At 40.7% G+C, this 25,489-nt stretch overlaps 1 protein-coding gene across 4 annotated transcripts in view; it reads left to right on the plus strand.

Annotated features, from left to right (window-relative positions):
* arhgap17a (Rho GTPase activating protein 17a) overlaps nucleotides 1-25,266 on the plus strand; it is a 187,307-nt gene extending 162,041 nt beyond the window's left edge. For 2 of the 4 annotated variants that reach the window (XM_072268331.1, XM_072268333.1), the window contains 3 exons: nucleotides 8,882-9,051; nucleotides 12,897-13,541; nucleotides 24,499-25,266. In XM_072268331.1, the coding sequence (XP_072124432.1) occupies nucleotides 8,882-9,051; nucleotides 12,897-13,541; nucleotides 24,499-24,638 (955 nt within the window). In that variant the 3' untranslated portion in view covers nucleotides 24,639-25,266. Of the gene's footprint in view, nucleotides 1-8,881; nucleotides 9,052-12,896; nucleotides 13,542-23,851; nucleotides 23,894-24,498 lie in introns of all 4 variants that reach the window. The other 2 variants (XM_072268332.1, XM_072268334.1) reach the window with 2 other exon arrangements.
* Nucleotides 25,267-25,489: the final 223 nt, after the last annotated feature.

Below are 25,489 nucleotides of genomic sequence, written 5' to 3' on the forward strand. Positions count from 1 at the left end.
GATGTGGAAACGATAGAAAGGGTGCAGAGGAGATTTACAAGGATGTTGCCTGGATTGGGGAGCATGCCTTATGAAAATAGGTTGAGTGAACTTGGCCTTTTCTCCTTGGAGCGATGGAGGATGAGAGGTGATCTGATACAGGTGTATAAGATGATAGGCTTTGATTGTGTGGATAGTCAGAAGCTTTTTCCTGGGGCTGAAATGGCTAATACGAGAGAACACAGTTTTAAGGTACAGAGGAGATGTCTGGGGTAAGTTTTTTAAGCAGAGAGTGGTGAGTATGTGGAATGGGCTGCCGGCAACAGTGGTGGAGGCGGATACGATAGGGTCTTTTAAGGGACTCCTGGATAGGTCCATGGAGCTTAGAAAAATAGAGGGCTATGGGTAAACCTAGGTAATTTCTAAAGTAAGCACAGCATTGTGGGCCAAAATGCCTGTATTGTACTGTAGGTTTTTCATGTTTCTAACACAAGTGATTCTGTAGAGGCTGGAAATTTAGCAGGTCAGGCACCATCTATGAAGAGAAATAAAGAGCTGATGTTTCAGACCAAGACCCTTCATTTGGGCTGTTCATCAGGTCCTGGAGTGTTGATTTTTTTCCTCTCTATAGATCCAGCATTTTGAGGGTATTCAAAAAACATGGCAGCTTGGTAGAAAAAATGTAGGCCATTGGTACTTCTCTGAATTTCAGTTCTCCTCATGGCAAAGCTGCCATTTCTCAGCTCATTCTGTTGAATTATTTCCTCTATGACAGGTGCTTCTTTTTGGCGATATGTTGGATTGTCCAGATTATTGTTTTTAATTGTGGTTTTCCTTGTAGTTTTAAGTCTCTTTACACTTGCGTATATGTTTGAAAAGTCATCTGTTTGGCTGTAGATGTTTAGTAATGTATATTTGGTACTATACTGTAGTTTTTATTTACAAACTTGAAGTATAATTCAGTCAGTATCTGCTAAACTGCTTTCCTATCACAAACTAGCCCAAATCAATTTTCACTATAGAAACAAGCCCTGTGTGCTCACATTCATTTGTTGCAGTCACAGTTTTAGCCTGACAACAGTTCTAGCTGGTCTCACGGTTTACAACCAGTCAGTTACTGGCAGGTACAGCTAGTTACAGATCCTTTGTTGCTTCTTTGCTTTATATGCTGGACTCTGTCTGACCTGTACTATGATAAAAATGTAATAAAATAGCTCTAGACATAGGTTTGCATCTCATTCTTGACTTTTGAAGACCCTTTTGGTTTACATCATCTCCAGATCCAATAGGTAAGGAGGTCAAACCTATGCACAGTACTCATTCTCTCACCAAGGCTTTATGCAATTTCAGTTCCTTCCTCCTGTAATTAAACCCTCTAGTAATAACATACCACTTGTCCTTCTAATTGCTTGTTGCACCTACATGTTGGTCTTCAATGACTTTTGTACAAACAGACCCTGGTCCTTTCGGCCACCACCTCTCACCATTTAACAATATGCAGCATTTCAAACACTGTTCTGCATTGTGCGGTAGGATTGTCCTATTCTCACCTACTGACTTAGCTTGTTCATCTTCCCCTGAAGCTTCTATATCTTCCATATTTACATCCTCTATTTTAGTGTTGACAGCATGCTTGGAAATATTTCATCCCCTCAGCCAAATTGTTGATAAAGAGAATGAATGATTGAGCCACGGGCACTGATCATAATAGTACCCTACTAATTATAGGCTGGAAGAGAGCCATCTGCTCAGTCACATTCTTTTCTATTTAATAATGATTCTCAATCCATGTCGGTACATTATCCCCAATCCATAATAACCTTTTGACCAACCTTCTGTTTGGAGGGCCTTTTCAAAACCCTTCTGCTATGATTCCTCCTTATTCTACTAGTCACACCCTCAAAGAAGTTCAGTGCATCAACCATACAGGATTTATTTGAACATTATATTAAAACTCCAAAACCCTGAAATTTCTTTAAAAGTATTCTGTTATTGTTTTAGCTTCCAGCATTTTCCCTATCGCTGATTTAAGCAGGTTGGTAGTTCTGTTTTTTGTTTCCCTCCTTTTTAAATGATGGGGTCACATATGCAACCACCGAATCCACAGGAATAATTCAGATATTTATATAATTCAGGAAGATAACTAGAGCTTTCACAAAGTCTGGAGTAACATCTACCAATAATCTGGGATGTACCGTAGAACATCAAATTCATAGGATTTATCAGCCTTCAAATACACCAACTTTTCTTGATCGATTTATTTACAATACTCTTTGAGTTTCACATTCTCAATGAATCCTTGGTTGTCAAAATTATCCAGCTATTTTTATGTGCCTTTTATTATATTTCTAAGTAATTGTTAAATTTTCTGCCATTTTTTAATTTCCCATTATAAATTTTCCTGTCACTAACTGTGAGGAGCGCACATTTGGTTTTGTCAGTTCTAATTCTCTTTACTTGCATCTAAAAGATCTTGCATTGTGCTGTTCTTAAATTTACTTTTGTTCCATCCTTTCTTTTGCCTTTGTTGAATTCAACGTAAATGTAGTTTCAAAGTACCATATATTACCTTGAAATTCATTTTCTTGCTGGCATTTACAGATAAAAGATAAAGAAATACAATAGAATTTTGCAAAAACTATACATAAAGACTGACAAATACCAATGTGCAAATGGAGACAAACTGTAAATAAAAATAATACTGAGAACATGAATTATAAAGAGCCCTTGAAAGTGAATCTGTAGATTGTGGGATCAGTTCAGAGTAGCTGTGAATAAAGTTATCCATCCTGAAGGTTTCCTGAACTTGGTGGTGTGGGGCCTAAGGCTTCTGTATCTTCTGCCCAGTGGTAGTGGTGAGAAGAGTTGTAATGTTCTCCCAATCTTAAGGCCCACTGCTGATATTGGCAGCTTTATAAACTTCCTGATTTTATGCTACCTTTAATTTCTTTTGTCATTCACAGATGACTGACTTCCTTTTGGGTTTTGGCACCTTAAACAAATATACTTTTTTTGAAACTTGTGCATTCTTGCTGTTAGATACAAAGCATTGGTGTCTACTCAAAGTTCAAAGTAAAATTTATTATCAAAGTAAGTGTATGTCACCATATACTACTTTGAGATTTCTTTTTTTTACAGGCATTCACAGTAGAACAGAGAAATACAATAGAAACAATGAAAGCTACACACAAAGACTGATAATCAATGTGCAAAAGAAAACAAACTATGCAAATAGGTAAATAAATAATACTGAAGAGTCCTTGACAGTGAGTCCATAGGTTGTGAAATCAGTTCAGAGATGAGGGTGAGTGAAGTTATGTACTATTTCAGGAGCCTGATGGTTGTAGGGTAATAACTGCTTCTGAACCTGGTGGTGTGGGACCTAAGGTTTCTGTACCTCCTTCCCAATAGCAGCAGCGAAAAGAAAGTGTGGCCTGGATGATGGGAGTCCTTGATGATGGATGTTGCTTTCCGGCAACAGTGCTCCTTGTAGGTGTGCTCGGTGGTGGGGAGGGCTTTGCCTATGATGGACTGGGCTGTGCCCACCACTTTTCCATTAATGGCATTGGTATTTCTATACCAGGCCGTGATGTAACCAGTCGGGATTCTCTTTACTCTGCATCTATAGAAGTTTGTCAACATTTCGGATGACATAGCATGACTCGGTGCTTTGTCGTGCTTTCCTTGTGATGGCGCTTAGGTGCTGGTCCTCTGATATGATAACACCAAAAAATCCTGTCCACCTCCAATCCCCTAATGATAACTGGCTCATGGATCTTCGTTTTTTTCCTCCCGTAGTCAATAATCTGCTCGTTGATTTTGCTGATGTTGATTGAGATGTTGTTGTGGCAGCATCTATCAACATATTCTCCCTATTAGTTACAAGCAACTCACCTGTGAAACCTTCATAGTTTTGCACTAAATGATGTCACTTTCAAGCCAAATATATAATTTTATAATGGACAGGATCTCCCAAAGTTTGAAAATCAATCCTTCTCATTGCACAAAATTATATACAAAATACCCTTACATCATTGTTACTCAACCTTTTGATCTTGAAAAGTATGCTTCATGAATTAATCATCCTTATTACAGTAAATCTGATTGTCTAGTATATATATAGGTTAAAGTCTTAGATGATCACTGCATTACACTGTGAAACACAAGCACCTTTGCGTTATTTATGATTCTCCCAATATAAAAACTACTGATTGGATCCCTGTAAATAGCACCTACCAATTTTTTCTGCCCTTTGCTATTTCTTGGTCCTATGCAAACCGATTCCTGTTCCATATCATGATCTGTCAAGCCATGATCCTTTCTCAACACTGACTGACTTTCCACATCTAATTGCATTTTATTTCTTGCCCGTCCTTCCTAAGTGTTGCTACCCTGGAGTATTAGGTGCCCAGCTTGATAACCTTCAGCACTATTTCTGTAATCGCATTGAGATCCCAACCATTAACTGCTGTGATTATTCAGATAAGCTAACTTGAATGTTGTCTTTTTAACCTATTTATTTCAGTAGCTACTTTTATAATTTTCCCTTCCTGCTTTCCTGCTCTTAATTGCTGTTTCTCCTTCCTTTTTTCTTTGAGGTTCCCATCCTTAAGACTTACAGTTTTGAGGTCCTGCTTTTTAGCTCCCTAACGTTGCCCTGCTTTTTCTACCCATGTGGGTGGTATGAATACGGAGCAGAACCTTTTGGAATTTCCAAAGCCATTCAGTGGCTGTACTATCTTCCTGTCAGTGTCAGGTAGTCACACTCGCCCCTTCTGTTTGCTTCGCCCCAGAAGGACCGCAATAGCTGTGGCCGCTGCTCCAACTTGAGTTGCTGCAATAGGTGACACCTCCTGTATGTATATTTGCCAAGCACTGCCATTATTCAGGATCCCTATGGTCAATATCTCTCAACTATATTTCTGATCTTTCACTGTTGCTGGGTGTAGGAATTCTTTCCCAACAAAACCATAGGAGCACCTACACCAGAATGACTGTGGTGGTTCAAGCATGTGACTCACCACCACAGTTTCAAGGACAATAAGAGATGGGCAGTAAATGCTGGCCATGTCAGCAGGACCAAGATCCCAAAATGTATAAGAAATAAGATGTCAGAATCTCTGAAGGAAATTCCTTTGCAGTACTTCCTGTGGCCAGGCAGATTTATCCTTTCATCTCAAAGCTTAGGAGTAACACTGCCCCACGACTTCAGTCCATACATGATTCCTATTCACTGTCATGAACTTCAGATATCTGAAGCAAGCTACGAAGTTGCCTTAGGAAGCCCCATTTAAGGGAGCTCTGTATTTAAATTGTACAGAGCACTTTAAACACATCCTCTGCTAGTCTTCTTGTCCAATGAGCACTCCAGCCTCAATTGCACAGAACTGATCTCTGAGCCATCAGATAACAAGAATTGTGGGGTCCCTGAAAGGCCCCCTTGCTGAAGATTTCAGTCATGTCAAGGCTCACTACTAAACATTAGGTACACTTTTGTACTTTGCAAGATATGCTATCTGAATAATACATACAAAATGCTGAAGGAACTCCACAGGTCAGGCTACATCTATGGAGAGGAATAAACAGTTGATATTTTGGGCTGAGACTCTTCATTGGGATTGGAAAAGGAAGTGGGAAGAAACCGGAATAAGAAGGTGGGAGACATTTTGTGTATATTGCTCTGGATTTCCAGCATCTGCAGAATTTCTTCTGTTTGTGCTATCTCAGGTTGGGTAAGCAAAGAAGGTGGCACTTGAGAGCATATAGTTGGGGCATGGTAAGTGACCAGGTGTAGTTAGCGTTGTCTCAACAGACCAAGAAGAGTGGAGGAGTGATAAAACTTAAGATCAGCTGGGGGGTAGCCATATTGTCTGGGTAAAATCAGTTTTTAGTTAAGCAATATGTTATAATTTCTAGACCTATTTTTGGGTACAATCAAGTATTTGTGTTCATCACTAAGTTCTGCTCCAATTATTGAAGTTATTATTCAGTGTTCTTAGAAACAAATCCTTGAATTTGCTGCTTGTGAATTCTTGTTACTTGCAAGAATCATGAATGGAGTGAAATGACCATGAAGATCCCAATCTACCTCGACCAGTAATACATTTTGATCAGATTCTTTATGAAGCTGTTATCTGAAATCTAATCAAGGGCCTTGAAGTTAATGATCAATCTAAAGAATTATGTAGGTAATTGCTAGTTATTATAGGAAGTTATTTTGTTGAATTGTTGCAACTTCCCTGTTGCAGCAAATGAATGTGAGTAATATAATTGTGTTGTACATTCAAGAGTGAAACCTGGTGTGTTCTGCTGCTGTAGCCCATCCACTTCAAGGTTCAATATGTGTGTTCTTCTGCACACCACTGTTCTAACATGACTTACTGTCACCTTGCTGTCAGCTTGAACCAGTTTGGCCATTCTCCTTTTGATCTCTCTATTAAGGCGTTTTCGCTCACAGAACTGCCACTCACTGGATGTTTTTCTTGTTTTTTGTACCATTCTCTGTAAACTCTAAAGACTGTTGTCGGTGAAAAATCCAGGAGCTCATCAGTTTCTGAGATACTCAGACCACACTGTCTGGCACCAATAATCAATCCACGGTCAAAGTCACTTAGATCACATTTCTTCCCCATTCTGATGTTTGGTCTGGATGATTGACCATGATTTTATGCATTGAGTTGTTGCCACAGACTGGTTGATGAGATATTTTCATTAACAAGCAGGTGTAAGAGTGGCCACTGTGTGTATATAGAAAGCAGCTCCTTATATAAGAAAAAAATGCTTTCTGATTTTAAAAACCATATTTGTTGTAACCTTTGTTCATTCTCAGTCTACTGGGAGAGAACAAGAACCTGGAATTTGTACTTTTTTTATTAATGAGCCATAAACAGGTACCGCCCCCTTTTAAAATGCTAGTTAACTGTTGTACCCCTGCTGCTGCTGACCAATTGAAGGCCATCGTGGTTGGCATTTACACCAGTATTGGCATGTAGATCTGGCCTCATCTGCACAGCATGTATGAAATTCACTCGAGGACTGATTTCATTTCAGCCTGGCCTTTTAATTAGTGGAGTGTTTTAAACACGTATTCAGTCTGGAGCATCGCTGTTGGCCTCACTGTAGCCCATTGCCTTAGGTGTCTGTCTGCCATTACAATGTAACACATTAGGCCATCTGACCCATCGAGTCTGCTCCGCCACTCAGTAATGGCTGATCCTTTGTGGAGGGTACAGTGAGCCCAACAGATGCCACCACACATTCCTCCTTTAGACTAAGGAAATGTTAAACTCCAATTCCAATTGGAATTGTTGGAGCTATTTCTTTGAAGCAGAGTCTGACACAGAAAGACCTACTGCCATTTCCTGATATCCTTCCACCATTGCTGAATAAAAGCCCATAGCAAATTCAGGGCCTGTGCCTTTAAAAGCATTTATGACAGCATTCCAGAACTTTTGATTTGTGTTACACTTACAAGTGTTTGGCTGGTGCACAATTACCCCACACTCAACCAGTGTTGAGCAACAGGATTACTGAGGGAGTGTTTCAGTTTAAAGTCCTACGTTCCTGTATTAGGCCGTGTTTTCTGATGAATTGTTGGTTACTGGAGACCTGGTTTATGCAGTTACAGGATTTCTGTTTTGTGTGCTGCATACAAGAAATTTATAAGAACTTTTTAAGCAGTTAAAAGTCACCTGAATGTGAGTTTTTGAGGAATGTTTAATAAGAGCCACAGGATTGATTTCTCCTGTTTTAAACTTTAAATGTTTTGGTGCATGTGTGTTTGGTGTGATATGTGTTTCCCTGAAGGGTCCAGGCTGAATACAAGAAATTGGGTCTAGATCAGTAGGCAGTGTGCTTGGCACTTTGTTGAAGAGCCTGTGTCCACGCATTCTACACAGTTCTTGCTGACTTCTGCATTATACGCTCGGTTCCAGTTCTTGCTCAATTCTGCATTCTACACTATTCCAGTTCTTGCTGAATTCTGCATTCTACACTGTCCCAGTTCTTGCTGAATTCTGCATTCTACACTGTCCCAGTTCTTGCTGAATTCTGCATTCTACACTGTTCCAGTTCTTGCTGAATTCTGCATTCTACACTGTCCCAGTTCTTGCTGAATTCTGCATTCTACACTGTCCCAGTTCTTGCTGAATTCTGCATTCTACACTGTTCCAGTTCTTGCTGAATTCTGCATTCTACACTATTCCAGTTCTTGCTGAATTCTGCATTCTACACTGTCCCAGTTCTTGCTGAATTCTGCATTCTACACTGTCCCAGTTCTTGCTGAATTCTGCATTCTACACTGTTCCAGTTCTTGCTGAATTCTGCATTCTACACTTTCAATTTCCTGCTGAATACTGCATTCTACACTGTTCCAGTTCTTGCTGAATTCTGCATTCTGCATTTTTCCAGTTCTTGCTGAATTCTGCATTCTACATTCTGTTCTAGTTCTTGCTGAAGAAAATAGAATAGACTTGGATGCTTAATAGTCAGCATGGAATCCTTGATGCTATTTTTTTCTCCTGTTCCACTCAATGTTGCCCCATACATTGTAACAAGGATCTTCTACTGTAGAGCTTGTTGACGTAGGAGATGTTGGTGATAAGCAGGAAAGGATTTGAAGGTATCATTTTACCTTGTAGAGTGGATTTCATTTGTTACTGGCACACAATATAATAAATATTTCCAAGATGCTTCAACTCACTGTTTTTGATACGAAGTTTATTTAAATCTTTTTCCACCTTCGCAAAACACCAAGATTATTTTTTGCCAAAACTGTTCTGAGAGCCACCATGTCTCCATCATCCTGACCAGTTTGTAGAGATGTAAATTGTATAACTGGATGAAATGTTCCCTTGGTGAAATTTATTCATGCTATCTCACGAATAACTTGTACATTTTTCAGTCTTTCAAAGTCCAAAGACCCTGCTGCCACTATTCCACTTTCAAGAAATGGTGCTGGCGGAGCCAGTGTTGTACAGAGTCCACCGCAACCCTCTGGCACAGGAGTCAGTCAACTCACTGCTGCGCCAGGGCCAGTTACAACTGGTCCCAGCCCACATATAACCAGAAGAGGTGAGTTCTGTCTACAAACTTCAGTTTCGATAGTTGAATTGTATCTAGAATTAGAGTCAGAGCATAATGTAGCTTTGAATTGGGGAAATATGAAAGTTGTTTTTAAAGGAAATCCCTGTTGTAGAGTGGACTATTTTCTGCAGCATCCCCGGTTGCTGAAGGTGATCAACTCTAGATAAAAGTATGACGAAGAACTGATAGTATTTCTTTTTTTTTGTAATTTATTTTTTTTATTGAAGTTCATCATCAAACAAACATTTCCATAAGATGTGTTTCAGATATTGTACATATATATCATACAATCATATTTGCCACAAATCTCCAAATAATATTTACCTATAGAAAAGAGAGGAAAGAAAGAACAAGCAAAAGGAGAAAACTATGTACAAGTAGGGAGTGATCTTTTTTTTACAACATATTCATTGATTTGTGAGAATAAAATCAGGCCTATGAGGTGTTATGTAGTTGAGCCATTTTTCCCAGTATGAATCAAATTGTTCCAACTTATGATTAACAGATGCTGTTATCTTCTCCATTTTGTAAATGTGCATTGTAATTTCCATCCATGCATTTAAAGTTGGGCTCTCCTGTGGTAACCATTTCCTGGTAAGAGTCTTTTTTCCAGCCACCAGCAGTATATTAATTAAACGTTTATCTCTTTTCAGCCATTCTTGAGGTACATACCCAAAATATATGGTCTTACTTTCAAAGGGTATTTCACATTTAAAAATGTCTTGTAGGGCATTATGTATCCCACTCCAATAGTCTTTGATAACAGGGCATTCCCAGAAAATATGATAATGGTTGGCATTTTGATTTCCACAATTTCTTCAGCAAACAGGGAGGTTATTACTATCATAATGGGATTTCTGAGAGGGTGTAGTAAAATATCTTATCAAGTTTTTCCATCCAAACTCCCTCCTTTTCTGTGAACTGGTACACTTCCATTGATACCTCCATATTATTGTCCATTCTTCCTCAGATATAATTATCCCTCCTTCCTTCTCCCATTTTGTTTTAATGTATGAAGTCGAATGTATTTTAAGATATGACAAACTCTAAAACATGCTTGAAATGATTCTACTACCATTATCTGAATTATATACTTTTCTAAATAGCCCTATCAAACATGTACTTGCCTTGGTTACATTTTTGAACTGATAGTATTTCAAAGGAGATGTCACCCACTCTGAAATAACTGGGAACTAAGAGTAGAGATTGAGGAACTACTGACCACAGTCTTCCAATCTTCCATAGATATATGGTGGTCTCAGAGGACTTATAGATTGGTAAAAATGCTCAATTTATTGGCCAATCAGTTTCATATCTACCCAAAGGTAATATATTACAGATGCTGGAAATCTGAAATAGGAGCAGCAAATGCTGTAAGTAATCTGCAGTTTGGGTTTATTTCTTGAAGTTCTGAATAATGAGAGGTGTCCTTATTCAAACATACCAGATCCTAAGGGGACTAGACAGGATAGATGTTGATGTTTTCCCAACTGGGAGGGTCTCTTATGAGGGGACATATTGTAAGATGAGCTGGGTCTATTCTTACTGGAATGTAGGAGGCCCGGGAATGAAATTGTCGATGTTTATAAAATTTGAGGGCCATTGGTAGGATATTGTGGTGGCTGAGTCTTGAACTTGAGCCTAATACTTATTTTTAAGATTGATTCCCTGTGCTCGGTATTCTGTTCCATGGAAATGGTTTTGCTTTGTTTTATTTACTGTTTGTTCCCCTTAATTTTTTGAAAAGATTAATCAAATGAATTATAAACCTTCTGAATTTCAGAAAACACAGCCCAAGTTCCAGTAATCTCTCCTTGTAATTTAATTTTGAAGTTACAGTACCAGTGTAGTACGTTCATGCTGCACTCCCCTCAGTGTGTATGTAGCCTCAGTAAGTGTAGTTGGTTCTTCATGTGTGACCTAGCCAGGGACTGCAGTGTAATTTTCATCATCTTGTACTCTAATGTTGTAAGTATAAAGACCAACATTCTATTAGCTGCTTATGATTATATTTGTATCTGTCTATGACAGTTTATTAATCTATTTCCCAAATCTTTTTCAGGCAGGTCTTTCACTAGATCAGAAGTACCCTTGCAACATTTTTAGTCAAATAGGATGTGCTTGATTGAGCTTCTTTTGCCACACTTTTGTTGATTCAGGTACTCTGTCTCTGCAATGTAGAACAGTAAAGCAGGGGAACAGGACCTTTGACCCATGATCTTATGCTAAACTAAGTCAGCTAATAATAGCCGATTCTTTCTGTCTGTACATGGTCCATATTACTTCATTCTCATTCTCTGTATCTATCTTGGAACCTCTTAAACACCTCTGTTGTATCTGCCTCCACTATGACCACTGGCAGTATATTCCAAGCAACCACAATTCTGTTTAAGAAAATAAAACTTGCTCTACCTATCCTTTGAACTTCTCCCTTCTTAACTTAAATACATGCCCTTTTGTTTAGACAATTCAACCTACTTTGGAAAAAAGGATACTAGCCATCTATCACATAACATATAACAATATAACAATTACAGCACGGAAACAGGCTATCTCGGCCCTTCTAGTCCGTGCTGAACCCTTACTCTCACGTAATCCCACTGACCTGCACTCAGCCCATAACCCTTCATTCCTTTCCTGTCCATATATCTATCCAATTTAACTTTAAATGACAAAATTGAACCTGCCTCAACCACTTCTGCTGGAAGCTCATTCCACATAGTTGCCACCCTCTGAGTAAAGAAGTTTCCTCTCATGTTACCCCTAAACTTTTGCCCTTTAACTCTCAACTCAAGTTGCCTATCTCTGCCTCTCATAGACTTATAAGCTTCTGCCAGGTCTCCCCTCAGCCTCCAGAGAAAGCAGCCCAAGCTGGCGCAACTCTAAACCAGACAGCATCCTGGTGAACCTCTTCTGTATCCTCTCCACATCCTTGATGCAATAGGGTGACTGCTCACAGTAGTAGCCAGCTATCTCATTGGAAATATTAAAGGGAGGGACTGAAATTTGCAGTTTCAAGTAAGTTATAAATACAGTAGATATTTGAAACCCATTGCAAGATGTTACCAGTCACCTGTTAATTGATGTGAGACCCTGTGTTAACATTGGTCAGCATCTGCAGAGTGAGAACAATTAAAATTTCATGTTGATGATCTTTCATCAGATTTTATTTTTTGAATACTGCCACTCTACCATTTTCTTGGTTGGATCAATTGTCATAAAGCACAAATTAGGTTTGTTAGAAAAACAGTGCTTTGGGATGAAAAGAGCCAGTGGTACAATAGAGTCAGAGTGATACAGTACAGAAGCATGCCCTCTGGCTCAACTTGTCCATGTCAACCAAGTTCCCTATCTGAGTATGCCCCAAACTCCAGACCTAATCATCTACTTGTCCAAATGTCTTTTAACACACAATTATGTTAAAACATTTTAACAGATAGGTGAATAGTGGTGAGTATATGCTTTGCAGACTGCAGAGGTTCTCTCTAGGGTTCTGTAAGTGAAGCACTACAGTTTTGCAATTAATACAGAACGGGGAACAAACTGAGATGTGAGATAACTGACACATAGTGAACAGTGATGAGAATAGCAATGGAACATTGAGGCCAAGAACCACAAGACTGGGTGAGCATGCAACAGCTAATTTTAAACACAAAAGAATAACTTTTGATCAAAATAATGAAGTGACTACAAAGTGAATGGGGAAGTATTAAAGGCGGTGCAAGACTGAGAAACCTAAAGGTGATTTTAAGGAATTGCCTTCTGAATAGGAATTGCATTATTAATGATCTGGTGACACTCAAACTAACCCACTTTGTTTTCCTTCTTTTAAGCAACAAAAAAGCCTGCTCCTGCTCCTCCAAAGCCTTCGAATCCACCTCCTGGACAGCCTGTGGATCATGGAGCAAGCACACCTGTTAACCAAACAACAACACATTCACCAAAACAGCCTAGCCAAGTTGCCAGTACATCTCCAGGTCAATCTGGAAACCAGAGTTCTGTGCAATCCCATGGCCAGTCCTCTTCTCAACTCACAATGCAGTCTCGTAAACATTCTAGTAATCAAATGGTTATTCAGGCTCCAAATCATCCCCCTCCTCAACCTCCAGTGCAGCTTATCAATCCTTATCCTTGTAAGGCTTCTTCTGAGCAAGCAGCAGAACAGCCCTCCAGTACTCCCCCAGACACACCAACTCCCCCGAGCACACCTCCATTAGGGACACATGGTGCAGGCTTACAGCTAACTCAGCATTTTACACATGCCCAGAGCTTCCCAGCAAACCAGGACCTGCAGTCCCAAACCTCTCTGACACAGTTTGCCACTGTACCGAGGGCACGGCCAGTACCAAAACCAAGAAATCGTCCCAGTGTTCCACCACCACCACAGCCACCAGTGACAGCCGGTGCAACAAGTTCTTCCACTCCTACAGAGCCGGCATTTTCTAACGCCACTGCTACAGCTTCCAAAATAGTTACTGGTGAGTGTTCGTAAATGGCCCGCATGTATGATTCATACACAGAAGTGGGAAGGAATTAGAATTCAAGACAAGGGGCTGGTATAAAGGGTTTGGGGATCCCTGTGGATGTGACTTGAAATGATGTTTTCAATCTCTGGTGGATGTGAAGGATATAATTGGTAATATCCTTTTAGAGGAATCAGAAGGATGGATAGAACATAGATGGATAGAACAGGCCCTTCGGCCCACAATGTTGTGCTGAGCATGTAACTTACTCTAGAAGCTGCCTAGAAATTCCCTGCTGCATAGCCTCCTATTTTTCTAAGCTCCATGTACCTATCCAAGAGTCTTTTAAAAGACCCTATTATATCAGCCTCTACCACTCTCGCTGGCAGTGTGTGAAAAAGTTACCCCTGACATCCCCGTTGTACCTACTTCCAAGCACTTTAAAACTATGCCCTCTCATGTAAACCATTTCAGCCCTGGGGAAAAACCTCTGGCTATCCACACGATCAATGCCTCTCATCATCTTATACACCTCTATCAGGTCACCTCTCATCCTCCACGGCTCCAAGAAGAAAAGGCCAAATTCACTCAATCTATTCTCATAAGGCATGCTCCCTAATCCAGGCAATATCCTTGTAAATCTCCTCTGCACCCTTTCTATGGTTTCCACATTCTTCCTGTAATGAGGAACTGAGCACAGTACTCCCAAGTGGGGTCTAACTAAGGTCTTGTATAGCTGTAACATTACCTCATGGCTCTTGAACTCAATCCCACGGTTGATGAAGGCCAACACGCCATATGCCTTCTTAACAACACTGTCAACCTGCGCAGCAGCTTTGAGTGTCCTATTGACTTGGACCTCAAGATCTCTCTGATCCTTCACACTGCCAAGAGTCTTACCATTAATACTATATTCTGTCTGTGATGGATGTAAGTAACTAGAAAAAATTATTCCAGTAACATGTACACTGACCCTGAAATAAATTTTCCAGCAATTTGATAGTTTTACATTCAGAAATAAAAATGAGTATTCAAATTATTTTATACATTCTCCCCCGTGAGGGTTTCCTCCTGGTGCTCTGGTTTTCTCCCACAATCCAAAGACGTATGGGTTTGGGTTATTAAGTTATTTTAACTGACAAATACCTCCACAGGTTTAGAAGACTGCATTTGGTGAATTTCAAGCATTTTTATACGAGCAGTTAATCTTGCTGCTGCTTACTCAGCATTGTCTGTTAAAGTGGTGACTGCTTTCGATATCATGCTAAGATTAGCACCTGCCATTTTGCTGCATCTGTAATGCTCAACATTTGAAGAAGAGGTTCTCTTGAGATAATTTTGTACTCTCACTTCTGTTTAGATTAACCTCTCATGAGATGAGCGGTGAATTTAGTGCTTTAATGATTTTTGGCAACAATGACTGATTTATCAAAGTTCAAAGTAAATTTTATTATCAGAGTACTTGTCACCAAATACAACCCTGAGATTCTTTTTCCTGCAGGCATACTAAGCAAATCTATAGAACAGTAACTGTAAACAGGATCAGATGGCAACAAATTGTGCAAATGCAGATAAAAATAAATAGCAATAAATAGCGAGCATGAAATAACAAGAGTCCTTAAATGGGCATAGTTACCCCCTTTTGTTCAAGAGCCTGTGCTATGAAAGCAATACTAAGAAAGGATAATACTTTGAAATAGAACAAACGATTCAGAGTAAAAGGAAAGTGAGCCCAAGAAGTTTTGGGTAGTGTACATTCTGAAAATTTGCTGACAGACATGTGCAATGGCATGCAGTATTCCCCAAAACTTTTACATTTTAATTTGACACCCTGAAGACATCTAATCTCTTTTGAGCATCAGTAAGTAGAAGGTTAAATGAAAGATAAATGACTCATGATTCCTAGAATTCTATAATGGAGTGATTGTTAATTGTCTTGTGTTATCATAACTCACACAGATCTTCTTCTCCAACCCTTACCAAATTTCAAACTGCCAATCAACTCGATTAAGTACACAAGCCTGGAAAATTTCATTTATTACCAGTCCATAGTTTGTAAGGCTTTTTCCTCTTGAGAATGTAATATTTCCATATAATATCAAGAGACCTTTCAGCCCTTGGCCTCTATAGTAGCTGTTAGGGCATCCCCCAACATTCTCACTCCCCTATCAACTCCCAGTACTCCAGCCACACATACACACTAGGACCAATTAACAGTGTCTTCCTAACCTGAAAGCATATCTCTAGGACGTAGGAAACCAGAGCACCCGGGGAGAACGTGCAAGGTCCAGGCAGATGGCACCCAAAGTCAGGATTAAACTGGGGTCACTGGCACTGTGAGGCAGTGGCTTTACAAAGAACCCCAGCTGTACACATTAGCTCTAACTGCTGCACCACTGTTTCAACCTGCAGGTTATGTTGCGTAAGAAGGTGTAGTCATTAAAATTCCATAACTGAAAAGTAGCCGCATACTGACAGGGAATGCTCCTTTAGCACTGCATACAGCTCAGAGAAAGGAAACTGCTTCCACTTGGATTGTGATTTTAGTAGAGGATGTTCCAAAACATGAGGAAAATCACTGCGATGTGAAGAGAAAAATAGAAGGGATGACAGTTGTTTTCTGGGAGGAAAGGGATATGACATAAGAAAATAAGATCAAGAGAAGGCCTTCAAGCCTGCCCTATCTGCCCTAACATTACCTGTCCTAATATGATCATGATTGATCTATGAACTTTCATATGAAGAAAGACTGGATGAACTGGGCTTGTACTCGTTGGAATTTAGAAGATTGAGGGGGGATCTGATTGAAACGTATATGATCCTAAAGGGATTGGACAGGCTAGATGCAGGAAGATTATTCCCGATGTTGGGGAAGTCCAGAACGAGGGGCCACAGTTTGAGGATAGAGGGGAAGCCTTTTAGGACCGAGATTAGGAAAAACTTCTTCACACAGAGAGTGGTGAATCTGTGGAATTCTCTGCCACAGGAAACAGTTGAGGCCAGTTCATTGGCTATATTTAAGAGGGAGTTAGATATGGCCCTTGTGGCTACGGGGGTCAGGGGGTATGGAGGGAAGGCTGGGGCGGGGTTCTGAGTTAGATGATCAGCCATGATCATAATGAATGGCGGTGCAGGCTCGAAGGGCCAAATGGCCTACTCCTGCACCTATTTTCTATGTTTCTATGCTGACCTGAACTTCTCTTCTGTGCCAGTTCCGCATCCCCTTGAGATATCAGATATTTATCCATCTGCACTTTGAATATTCAAATGATCCAGCTTTCACTAGGTACGGAGGCAGAGAACTTCTGAGACTCTACCCTTTGTGAGAAGCGATTTTTCTGCACTACTTTTAAATGTCTGGCCCCTTAACTTGTCGTTATGTCCTTTTGTTGATTACTCTTCCAGTGTTGAAAATGTCCCAACATCTACCCTGTCAAACCCCCTCAGTATTTGTATCCTTAAATAAGGTTACCTCTCATTCTTCTGAACTCCAAGGAAAGCAGGCCCAAACCTTTTAGCCAGGAACTAACCTGGTGAATTCCACTGAACTGCCTACAGTGGTCAGCACAGACATTACAGGGCCTTTTCCTGTGCTGTGCCATTCTATATTATCTTTCCACTTAGATAATCTGCCTTTTGATTTTTCTTACCAAAGAGCATGACTTCACATTTCCTCACATTAAACTTCATTCCCTTGCCCACTCGTTCCTCCTCACTAAGCTCCCTTTGGCACCTATCCCTGCAAACAGCCTGAGTGCTACACGTGCCCATTCGCCTCCTCCCTCACGTCCGTTCAGGGCCCAAACCAGGTGAGACAACACTTCACCTGCCAATCTTCTGGGGTGGTCTTTTATGTCCAGCACTCCTGATGTGGCCTCCCCTATATTGGCAAGAACCATTGTAAATTGGAGGACTGCAGCTTCGAGCAGTCCATCCGCCAAAAGTGGAACTTCCCGGTGGCCAAACATTTTAATTCCAATTCCTGTTTGGACATGTCGGTCCATAGCCTCGGTGGAGGAGGAGCAACTTGTATTCTATCTGAGTAGCCTCCAATCTGATGGCATGAGTATCAATTTCTCCTTCCAGTAAAAAAGAATTTCCTTCATTCTCCCCTCTTCCTTTATTCCTCACTCTGGCCTTTTACCTCTTCTCGCCTGCCTATCACCTTCCCTGGAGTCCCTATGCTCCTTCTCCACTCTCCTCTCCGATCAAATTCCTTCTTCTCCACCCCTTTGACCTTTCCCACCGACCTGGCTTCACCTATCAGCTTCTAGGTAGCCTTCTTCCCCTCCACCACCTTTTTATTCTGGCATCTTCCCCCTTCCTTCTCAGTCCTGAAGAAGGGTCTCGACCCGAAACATCGACTGTATATTCATTTCCATAGATGCTACCTGACCTGCTGAGTTCCTCCAGAGTCTGCAAACTTTCTTGTATTTAAACTCTATTTGTCAGTTTTATACCTGCTCAGTCTGTCCATTGTGGAATCACAACATTCTCATACAACATATCCTGCCACTTATTTTTGTATCACAGGCAGACATGGAAATTTTACTCCTTGTTCCATCCCCCAGGTTATGAATGTGTACAGTAAATAGTCGAGAACCAGGAGCTTATCCCTGGGGTCTCACCTAGTTATACTCTGTAGTCTGAAAAAAACCCTATTGTTCCACCTCTCTGTTTGCTATGTGGGAGCTGGTTTTTAATCAATGCTAATACACTTCATCGAAGGTTATGAGTTCTTACATAGCAGTCTCTTATGTGGCTCCTTGACAAATGTCTTTTGGAAATCTAAATCCACGACTTCTACAGGTTCTCTTTATCAATTAGAAAAAAATTCAGTGTTGATATCCTAAAAGTTATCATGGAATATTTAATCTTCAGCCTTTATTACTTTGTAACCATGACTCCATACCAGCAATTACATAATAAGTGCACCAGTTTATTTTTTGTACCATGGATTAATCTTGAAATGCTAGGTGTACTGTGGTTAAAAGAAAAAACTTCAGTTTTCTTTTTTGACCATTCTGTTCTCACTATAATTGTAAGTAAACACATGTTTGAATGCACGCTCTCTTACTCTTCCTTTCTTTCTTCCTGACCTACTTTGATTATCATTATAGTTCCTCCCCAGTTTCCAAAACACCCAATTTATGTACAGTCCACACATATGACTGAGTGTTTGGGAGACCAGTGGGGTGGATTTGCTGAACACTAAGGGGCTGCAGGTATCTCCTGCCATGTGGGACCAAGGATCTCGGCCCAAAACGTCAACTGTACCTTTTCCTATAGATGCTGCCTGGCCTGCTGTGTTCACCAGCAACTTTTATGTGTGTTGTTTCATTTTGCAGCAACACTTTCTTCTTTCTAATTTCCTATCACCAGTGTTCTTCCCTTCCTTCAATCTATTGGCCTCCTCTTGTTCTCTCCACATGTAACACTGAACTTTTGCCTTTTCTCACCCAAGTCCCTTACTCATACTACACTTAGTGAGCACTGTCCGCTGCCTGAAGTGTAAAGTCAAGGCCACACACTTGTATTTCCAAGTACTACAAATTCTGACTTAATTGACGGTAACTTTGGTTAGCCTGTTCTAACTGGTTATCTAACTATGCTAGATAGACAGGTGGCTGTTTTCACCACTACAAATGAAAGCCACAAGGAAATAAACAGCAAGGCTATATTGATGAAATAGTAACACAAAATCTCTCATTACTTATCTTTAATATTCACACATTAAGCATGGCACATTACTCTAAAGTGCATTATAGCTGAAGAAGTTCTTTAGAAAGTCCCTTGTTGTAGAGTGGTATCATGGTGGTGAATTCTAATTAAAAGTGAATGTGAAACTTAGCTGCTTCCACAAGAATTCAAATGCTTAGCATCTTTGTTCATGCATTAAATTCTTCTAGGTGCATTTCCTTCTGTGCCTCAGCCAAAAGAATGCTTGTCTGAATGGACAGTAATACTGGCTTCGTGTTAGCCTGAATGTAGATGCAGTGCACTGTATCCTGTTCAATATTTACACTTTGCATGAAGATTTTAGAGCATGCTCTAATGTTAACTGATACCCCATGCCCCACTTCCTGACCTAGAATAATTGAGCATTTCCTTTGCTTTCTCAGTTATGTGACCTTGCACATATGCTGTGTGAGTTTTGGCTTTAGTTGCAACTGAATAGTTTGCTAGTGCTTCATACCTAGATTCATACCTTCATACATAAGAGAGTGTACTGTTTGGCTTTAGAAGTAGTTATGTTATATATAGAGAAAAAAATCCAACTATTTGGTTAGATTAATTACCAACTGAGAGAAGATAACAGATCAAAGAATTGCAAATGTTTCAAAACCAGCATTGTCTCATAACTAAGAGAGTTTAAGAATAATTTGTTCATTAGATTCCCAATGACATGCCTCTTTAATGCAACAGTTCTGAAAATTACAAACAAGAGAAAATCTTGCAGGTCCAAGCAACACACACCACATGCTGGAGGAACTCGGTAAGCCAGGCAGCATCTATGGAAAAAAGTACAGTTGACATTTCAGATCAAAACCCTATGGCAGAACTGGGGAAAAAAGCTGAGGAGTAGATTTAAAAGGTGGGGGGAGGGGAGAGAGAAACACAAGGTGATAGGTGAAACCTAGAGGGGGAGGAATGAAGTAAAGAGCTGGGAAGTTGATAGGTGAAAGAGACAGAAGGCCATGGAAGAAAGAAAAGGAGGGAGGAGCACCAAGGAGATGAGGTGAGAGAGGGAAAAGGGGGTGGGAAGTGGTGAAGGAGGTGGGGGTGGGGGTATGACCAGAAGTTTGAGAAATCGATGTTCATGCCATCAGCTTGGAGGCTACCCAAACAGAATATAGGTGTTGTTCCTCCAACCTGAGTGTGTTCCCAACTTACGTCAGGTCTCACTGATACACAGGAGGCCACACCGGGAACACCAAACACAGTATATGACTCCAACAGACTCACAGATGAAGTGTTGCCTTACTTGGAAGGACTGTTTGGGGTCCTGAATGGTAGTGAGAGAGGAGGTGCAGAGGCAGGTGTAGCATTTGTTCCACTTGCAAGGATAAGTGCCAGGATGGAGATCAGTGGGGAGGGCCGAGTAGACAAGGGAGTTGTGTAGGGAATGATGCCTGCCGAAAGCAGAAAGTGGGGGGGAGGGAAAGATGTGCTTGGTGGTGGGATCCTGTGGGAGGTAGCAGAAGTTTTGGAGAATTATGTGCTGGATGCAGAGACTGGTGGGGTGGTAGGTGAAGACAAGAGGAACCCTATCCCTGGGAGAGTGGCAGGAGGATAGAGTAAGAGCAGACGTACGTAAATAGAAGAGATATGGTTAAGGGCAGCGTTGATGGTGGAAGAAGGGAAGCTCCTTACTTTGAAAAAGAGGACATCTCCTTCATTCTAGAATGAAAAGCTTCATCCTGAGAGTCGATGCGGCGAAGGCAGAGGAATTGAGAGAAGGGGTGGCATTCTTACAAGTAACAGGGTGGGGACGAGGTAGCTGTGAGAGTCCATGTGTTTATAATAGACTATGCTCAGTTCTGGTCACCTCACCACAGGAAGGATGTGGAAACAATAGAAAGGGTGCTGAGGAGACTTACAAGGATGTTGCCTGGATTGGGGAGCATGCCTTATGAGAATAGCTTGAGTGAACTTAGCCTTTTCTCCTAGGAGTGGTGAAGGATGAGAGGTGACCTGATAGAGAGATGATGAGAGGCATTGATCGTGTGGATAGTCAGAAGCTTTTTCCCAGGGCTGAAACAGCTAATATGAGACGACACAGTTTTAAGGTGCTTGGAAATAGGTACAGAGGAGGTGTCAGGGGTAAGTTTTTTTTATGCAGAGAGTGGTGAGCATGTGGAATGGGCTGCCTGTGACGGTGGTGGAGGTGAATACGATAGGGTCTTTTAAGAAACCCTTGGATGGGTACATGGAGCTTAGAAAAATAGAGGGCTATGGGTAACCCTAGGTAACTTCTAAAGTATGTACATGTCCGGCACAACATTGTGGGCTGAAGGGTCTGTATTGTGCTGTAGGTTTTCTATGTTTCTACATCGGTGGATAAGCTGTCTCCGGAGATAGAGACACTGATATTGAGAAAGGGGCGGGAGGTGTCAGAAATGCACCAGGTAAATTTGAGGGCAGGGTGGAAGTTGAAAGCAAAGTGGATGAAATCGACAAGTTCAGCATAGGTACAGGAAGCAGCACCAATGTAATTGTCGATGCAACGGAGGAAAAGTGCGGACGGTCACCAGTGTTGGCCTGGAACATAGACGGTTCCACATAGCTGACATATAGGCAGGCATAGCTGGGGCCCATGCAAGTGCCCACGGCTACCCCTTTTGTTTGAAGGAGGTGGGAGGAGCCAAAGGAGAAATTATTTAGAGTGAGTGAAGACGAGTTCCACTAGGCGGAAGAGAGTGGTGGTGAAGGGGAACTGGTTAGGTCTGGCGTTCAGAAAAAAACGGAAAGCTTTGAGACCTTCCTGAAAATTAGTTCTGTAATAGCAGTCTGTTCTGCTTTTAGCTAAAGGTAAGGGGCTATGTTGTTCAACTTAGAATGCTGTGTCAGCCAATCAGGATGGTGGAATTGGGAGAAGGTTCTAGGGAATGCTGGGTGGAGAGGTTTTTGTGAGGGACACTGTGGGTCAAGGTCTTTTTGCCAGGAACTGGGTGAAGATAGGAGGGAAAATAAGTGAAGATTCTGTCCCTGTTGCATAAAGTGTGTTGTGCAGATGAATGGAGGAAGGACCAATACTCCCATGGGGAGCCCATTTGTTTGAGTTAGATTTCGAGTGACATTCAGGAGGTGGCGTGTACTTTCACGCAGACCGAGGGTCCAACGTGTGAGTTAAAGACAGCTTCAAGATGAGCTCCAAGTTATGTGCACATTTGGACTGGGATAACTGTAATGGGCCCTTTTTATTTTTTGTTTTCTTTTCCTACTAACTGTTTGACAAAGCTGACATTTGTAAATATAAATATATTGTATGCAGTGTACGATCTGTATTTTTCTTGCCAACGACTAATTGCATGGGGCCAGTATTTGCACAGATCAGGGTTTGGGTGGGCAAGACATCCCAACCTCCCGAGTTTGGTGGGACCCAAGTTATACTGACCCTAAACATACAGAGTTCAAAAAAGGTCACTGCACAGTCCAGTGGCTGTTAGTGAGGGGAAAATTTCTGCATCAAGTACAATAAATTTTACATGATCCAAATGTATCAGGTAAATTTATCCTGCGGTAATGAACTTATTTAGAAACTTAGTTGGAATAGGAGCCAGACTGCTTCTGTGGCTAATATATAATGCTATGATTCAGGAAAACATGGGCTCAAGCAAAGTGTTCAAGTGTTGCTGCATATGAATGAATGAGGAAGAAAGTGTTTTAGTTAAAACTGAAATCAGTTTCTTCAATGGTGCAGACACAGGAGCCAAAAGGCCTGTTCCATGCTCGGTTTTAGTTGTCATCTTCTGCTTGTTTCCTGAATTTGAATCAGCCAATTAAACAAAATGATTACTTAACAAACATATCGCCAAAATAAAATGTTTGCAGTTTTCCACAAAAGGTAAGTTTTTTCTCAAAGATATAATAAACGAGATCCTCGAAGTTTGATCTACAAATTAAACTCTGAATAGTCATTGTTCTGATAGAGTGAGGGATCACATTGTGCATTGAACAGGAATGGAATGCTATGAGAAATAAATAAGCTGGCTTGACATTGGCACTTACTTAGCATTCAATTTCAGAAGGTATTTGTCAATTTTAAATTACCTTAATTGAGTAATCAATATGGTGGTAGAGTCACAAACGAGAGAAAATCTGCGGATGATGGAAATCCAAGCAACAGACACGAAATGCTGGAGGAACTCGGCAGGCCAAACAACATCTATGGAGAAAATGCTGTCTGACTGCTGAGTTCCTCCAGCATTTTGTGTGTGTTGCTTGGATTTCCAGCATCTACATCAGGACCTGATGAAGGGTCTTGGCTCAAACGTCGGCTTTTTACTCATTTTCCATAGATGTTGTCTAGTCTTGGTGGTAAAGGGTCATATTTAATGTAGAGGGTGGGATAATAATTCAAAGTGATTAAAAAGTTAAACCTGCATATCGTTATACCTTATAAACTGGTGAGCTGTTCCAGCCCTTCAACAGCAAAATGCAGTCTTGCATGCTAGCAGGTGGAGCGGCTCTGTAGCTGGCCTTTAAGTATTCCATGCATATGGTGGGAATGATATGCACTGGTGTGCATGTTTGCCACCAATGTGAAAAAACCTTGCGAACATATGGTTTCTAATTGTAAACTGTTCTATTAAAAAATGCAGATGTCTGACCAGCAAAGTATGAGCAGAATTGGGAAAGTTATGGTAAGATTTAGGCAACTGATTGGCCAATTAATCCTGCTAATCTGCAGTGATGATTTAATGCATGTTTTCCAGCCAATACTAACTCTGCATCACACTGCTTGCCTGCACAACTAATGCATTGGTATAAACATTTCCCTGAACATCATCATGTATTTCTAAACGTCTTTTGAAGTCATTTCATTTTAAGTCATTCCAGGTAATCTTGCTGCTCAGCTGCTTTGGTTTTGTACTGTTAATACTGCAGTAATCTTGTATGGTGTACCTCACTTTTCTGAAGGTCTGTTAGAGTCATGAGCTGTACAATAGGAAAGTGCAGAGTTACCTCACTGAAGAGTAAGAGATACTGCAGAACAAGTAGTTTCTATAGGCAGTAAGCTGGAACTTTAGTGAAATTCTAGAACTGATTCACGACAATCTTCAAAAATCAGGTTTTCACACTGCACTCTTCTATAAATCCCTTGTTGATGCCTGTCTTTACAACCTTCACCTTTGCTGTGCTGGTGGAGGCATCAGGTGATTAGAACTTAGAAGAAATTATTCTCAAATGTCACCTTGTATAAGTAGTGTTCTGTAAAAACTCACTAATGTTTTGTATTTACTGCCAGATTCCGATTCAACTGTGAAAGAGCAGGACTGGAAGCACTCTAAACCATCTGTGGAGTCAACGTCTGTGTCAGGAAGCATGGAAATGAAAAAGTGTGAGCAGCAGGACGTTGATAATGACTCAGAGAGCACTGCTTTGTGAAAGGTTGCTGCACAGCACCATTTACACCACTGAACTATATTCTTCAAGGCTTGATTCTGCTGCTGTTCTACGTTGCTGCACCTCCAAAATGCAAAGTAAACTGGGTTATTTTCAACTAGATATACTGGTGTTGTATGGAATCAGACTCAAAGGGCTCATCAATACCACTGCTATGGTTCCTCTACTGCTGCAATAGTTGGTATTCAGGAGACCATTCTGACAGACATTCTCTCCTTGTGGGAAACCGAGGTTGCATGATAAGCAATGGCCCTGCAGGAGTTTGACTGGATTAGTAGCCACTCATAGGTTGCAGTCCTATTAACAGTGCCTTGTGCAATTTTCTTCAGGCTTCTTGATGGAAGCTTGTTGTGGTCTTATTTTTTTAATTGTACTTAAAACAGTGTCCAGATTTTGTACAAGATTATTACATGAGATTGGTACTGTGCTGAGATTTAGTCCACTCAATCTGTACATTTGTATTTATCCTTAGTGCGAATTAATGCTTAAACCAACTGTACTAGGTTTTTTCCTACTGTTTAACAGAAGTGCACTTCCTGCAATAAAAGTCTTGTTTTGCAAACGAGGCAATTTTATAACTGATTAAAAATGAACAAATAATTAAGTTTAAGATTGATTTCATCAGTTTGAACATTTGTTTTGAATTATAAACATAAATGCAATGTGGAAAATGCACGCAAGTTGCATTCATGTATTAAAAAATATATAATCAGCAGCTAAGCAAGTTACTTGTGGATATGGATTGCATGTCATTGCATCTGCTCAGGGGCCACTTTATTCGGCACACTTGTAAACACAAATATTTCATCAGCCAATCATGTAGCAGTAACAGT

Source organism: Mobula birostris, chromosome 9, assembly GCF_030028105.1.
Source record: "Mobula birostris isolate sMobBir1 chromosome 9, sMobBir1.hap1, whole genome shotgun sequence".
Classification (NCBI taxonomy): domain Eukaryota; kingdom Metazoa; phylum Chordata; class Chondrichthyes; order Myliobatiformes; family Myliobatidae; genus Mobula; species Mobula birostris.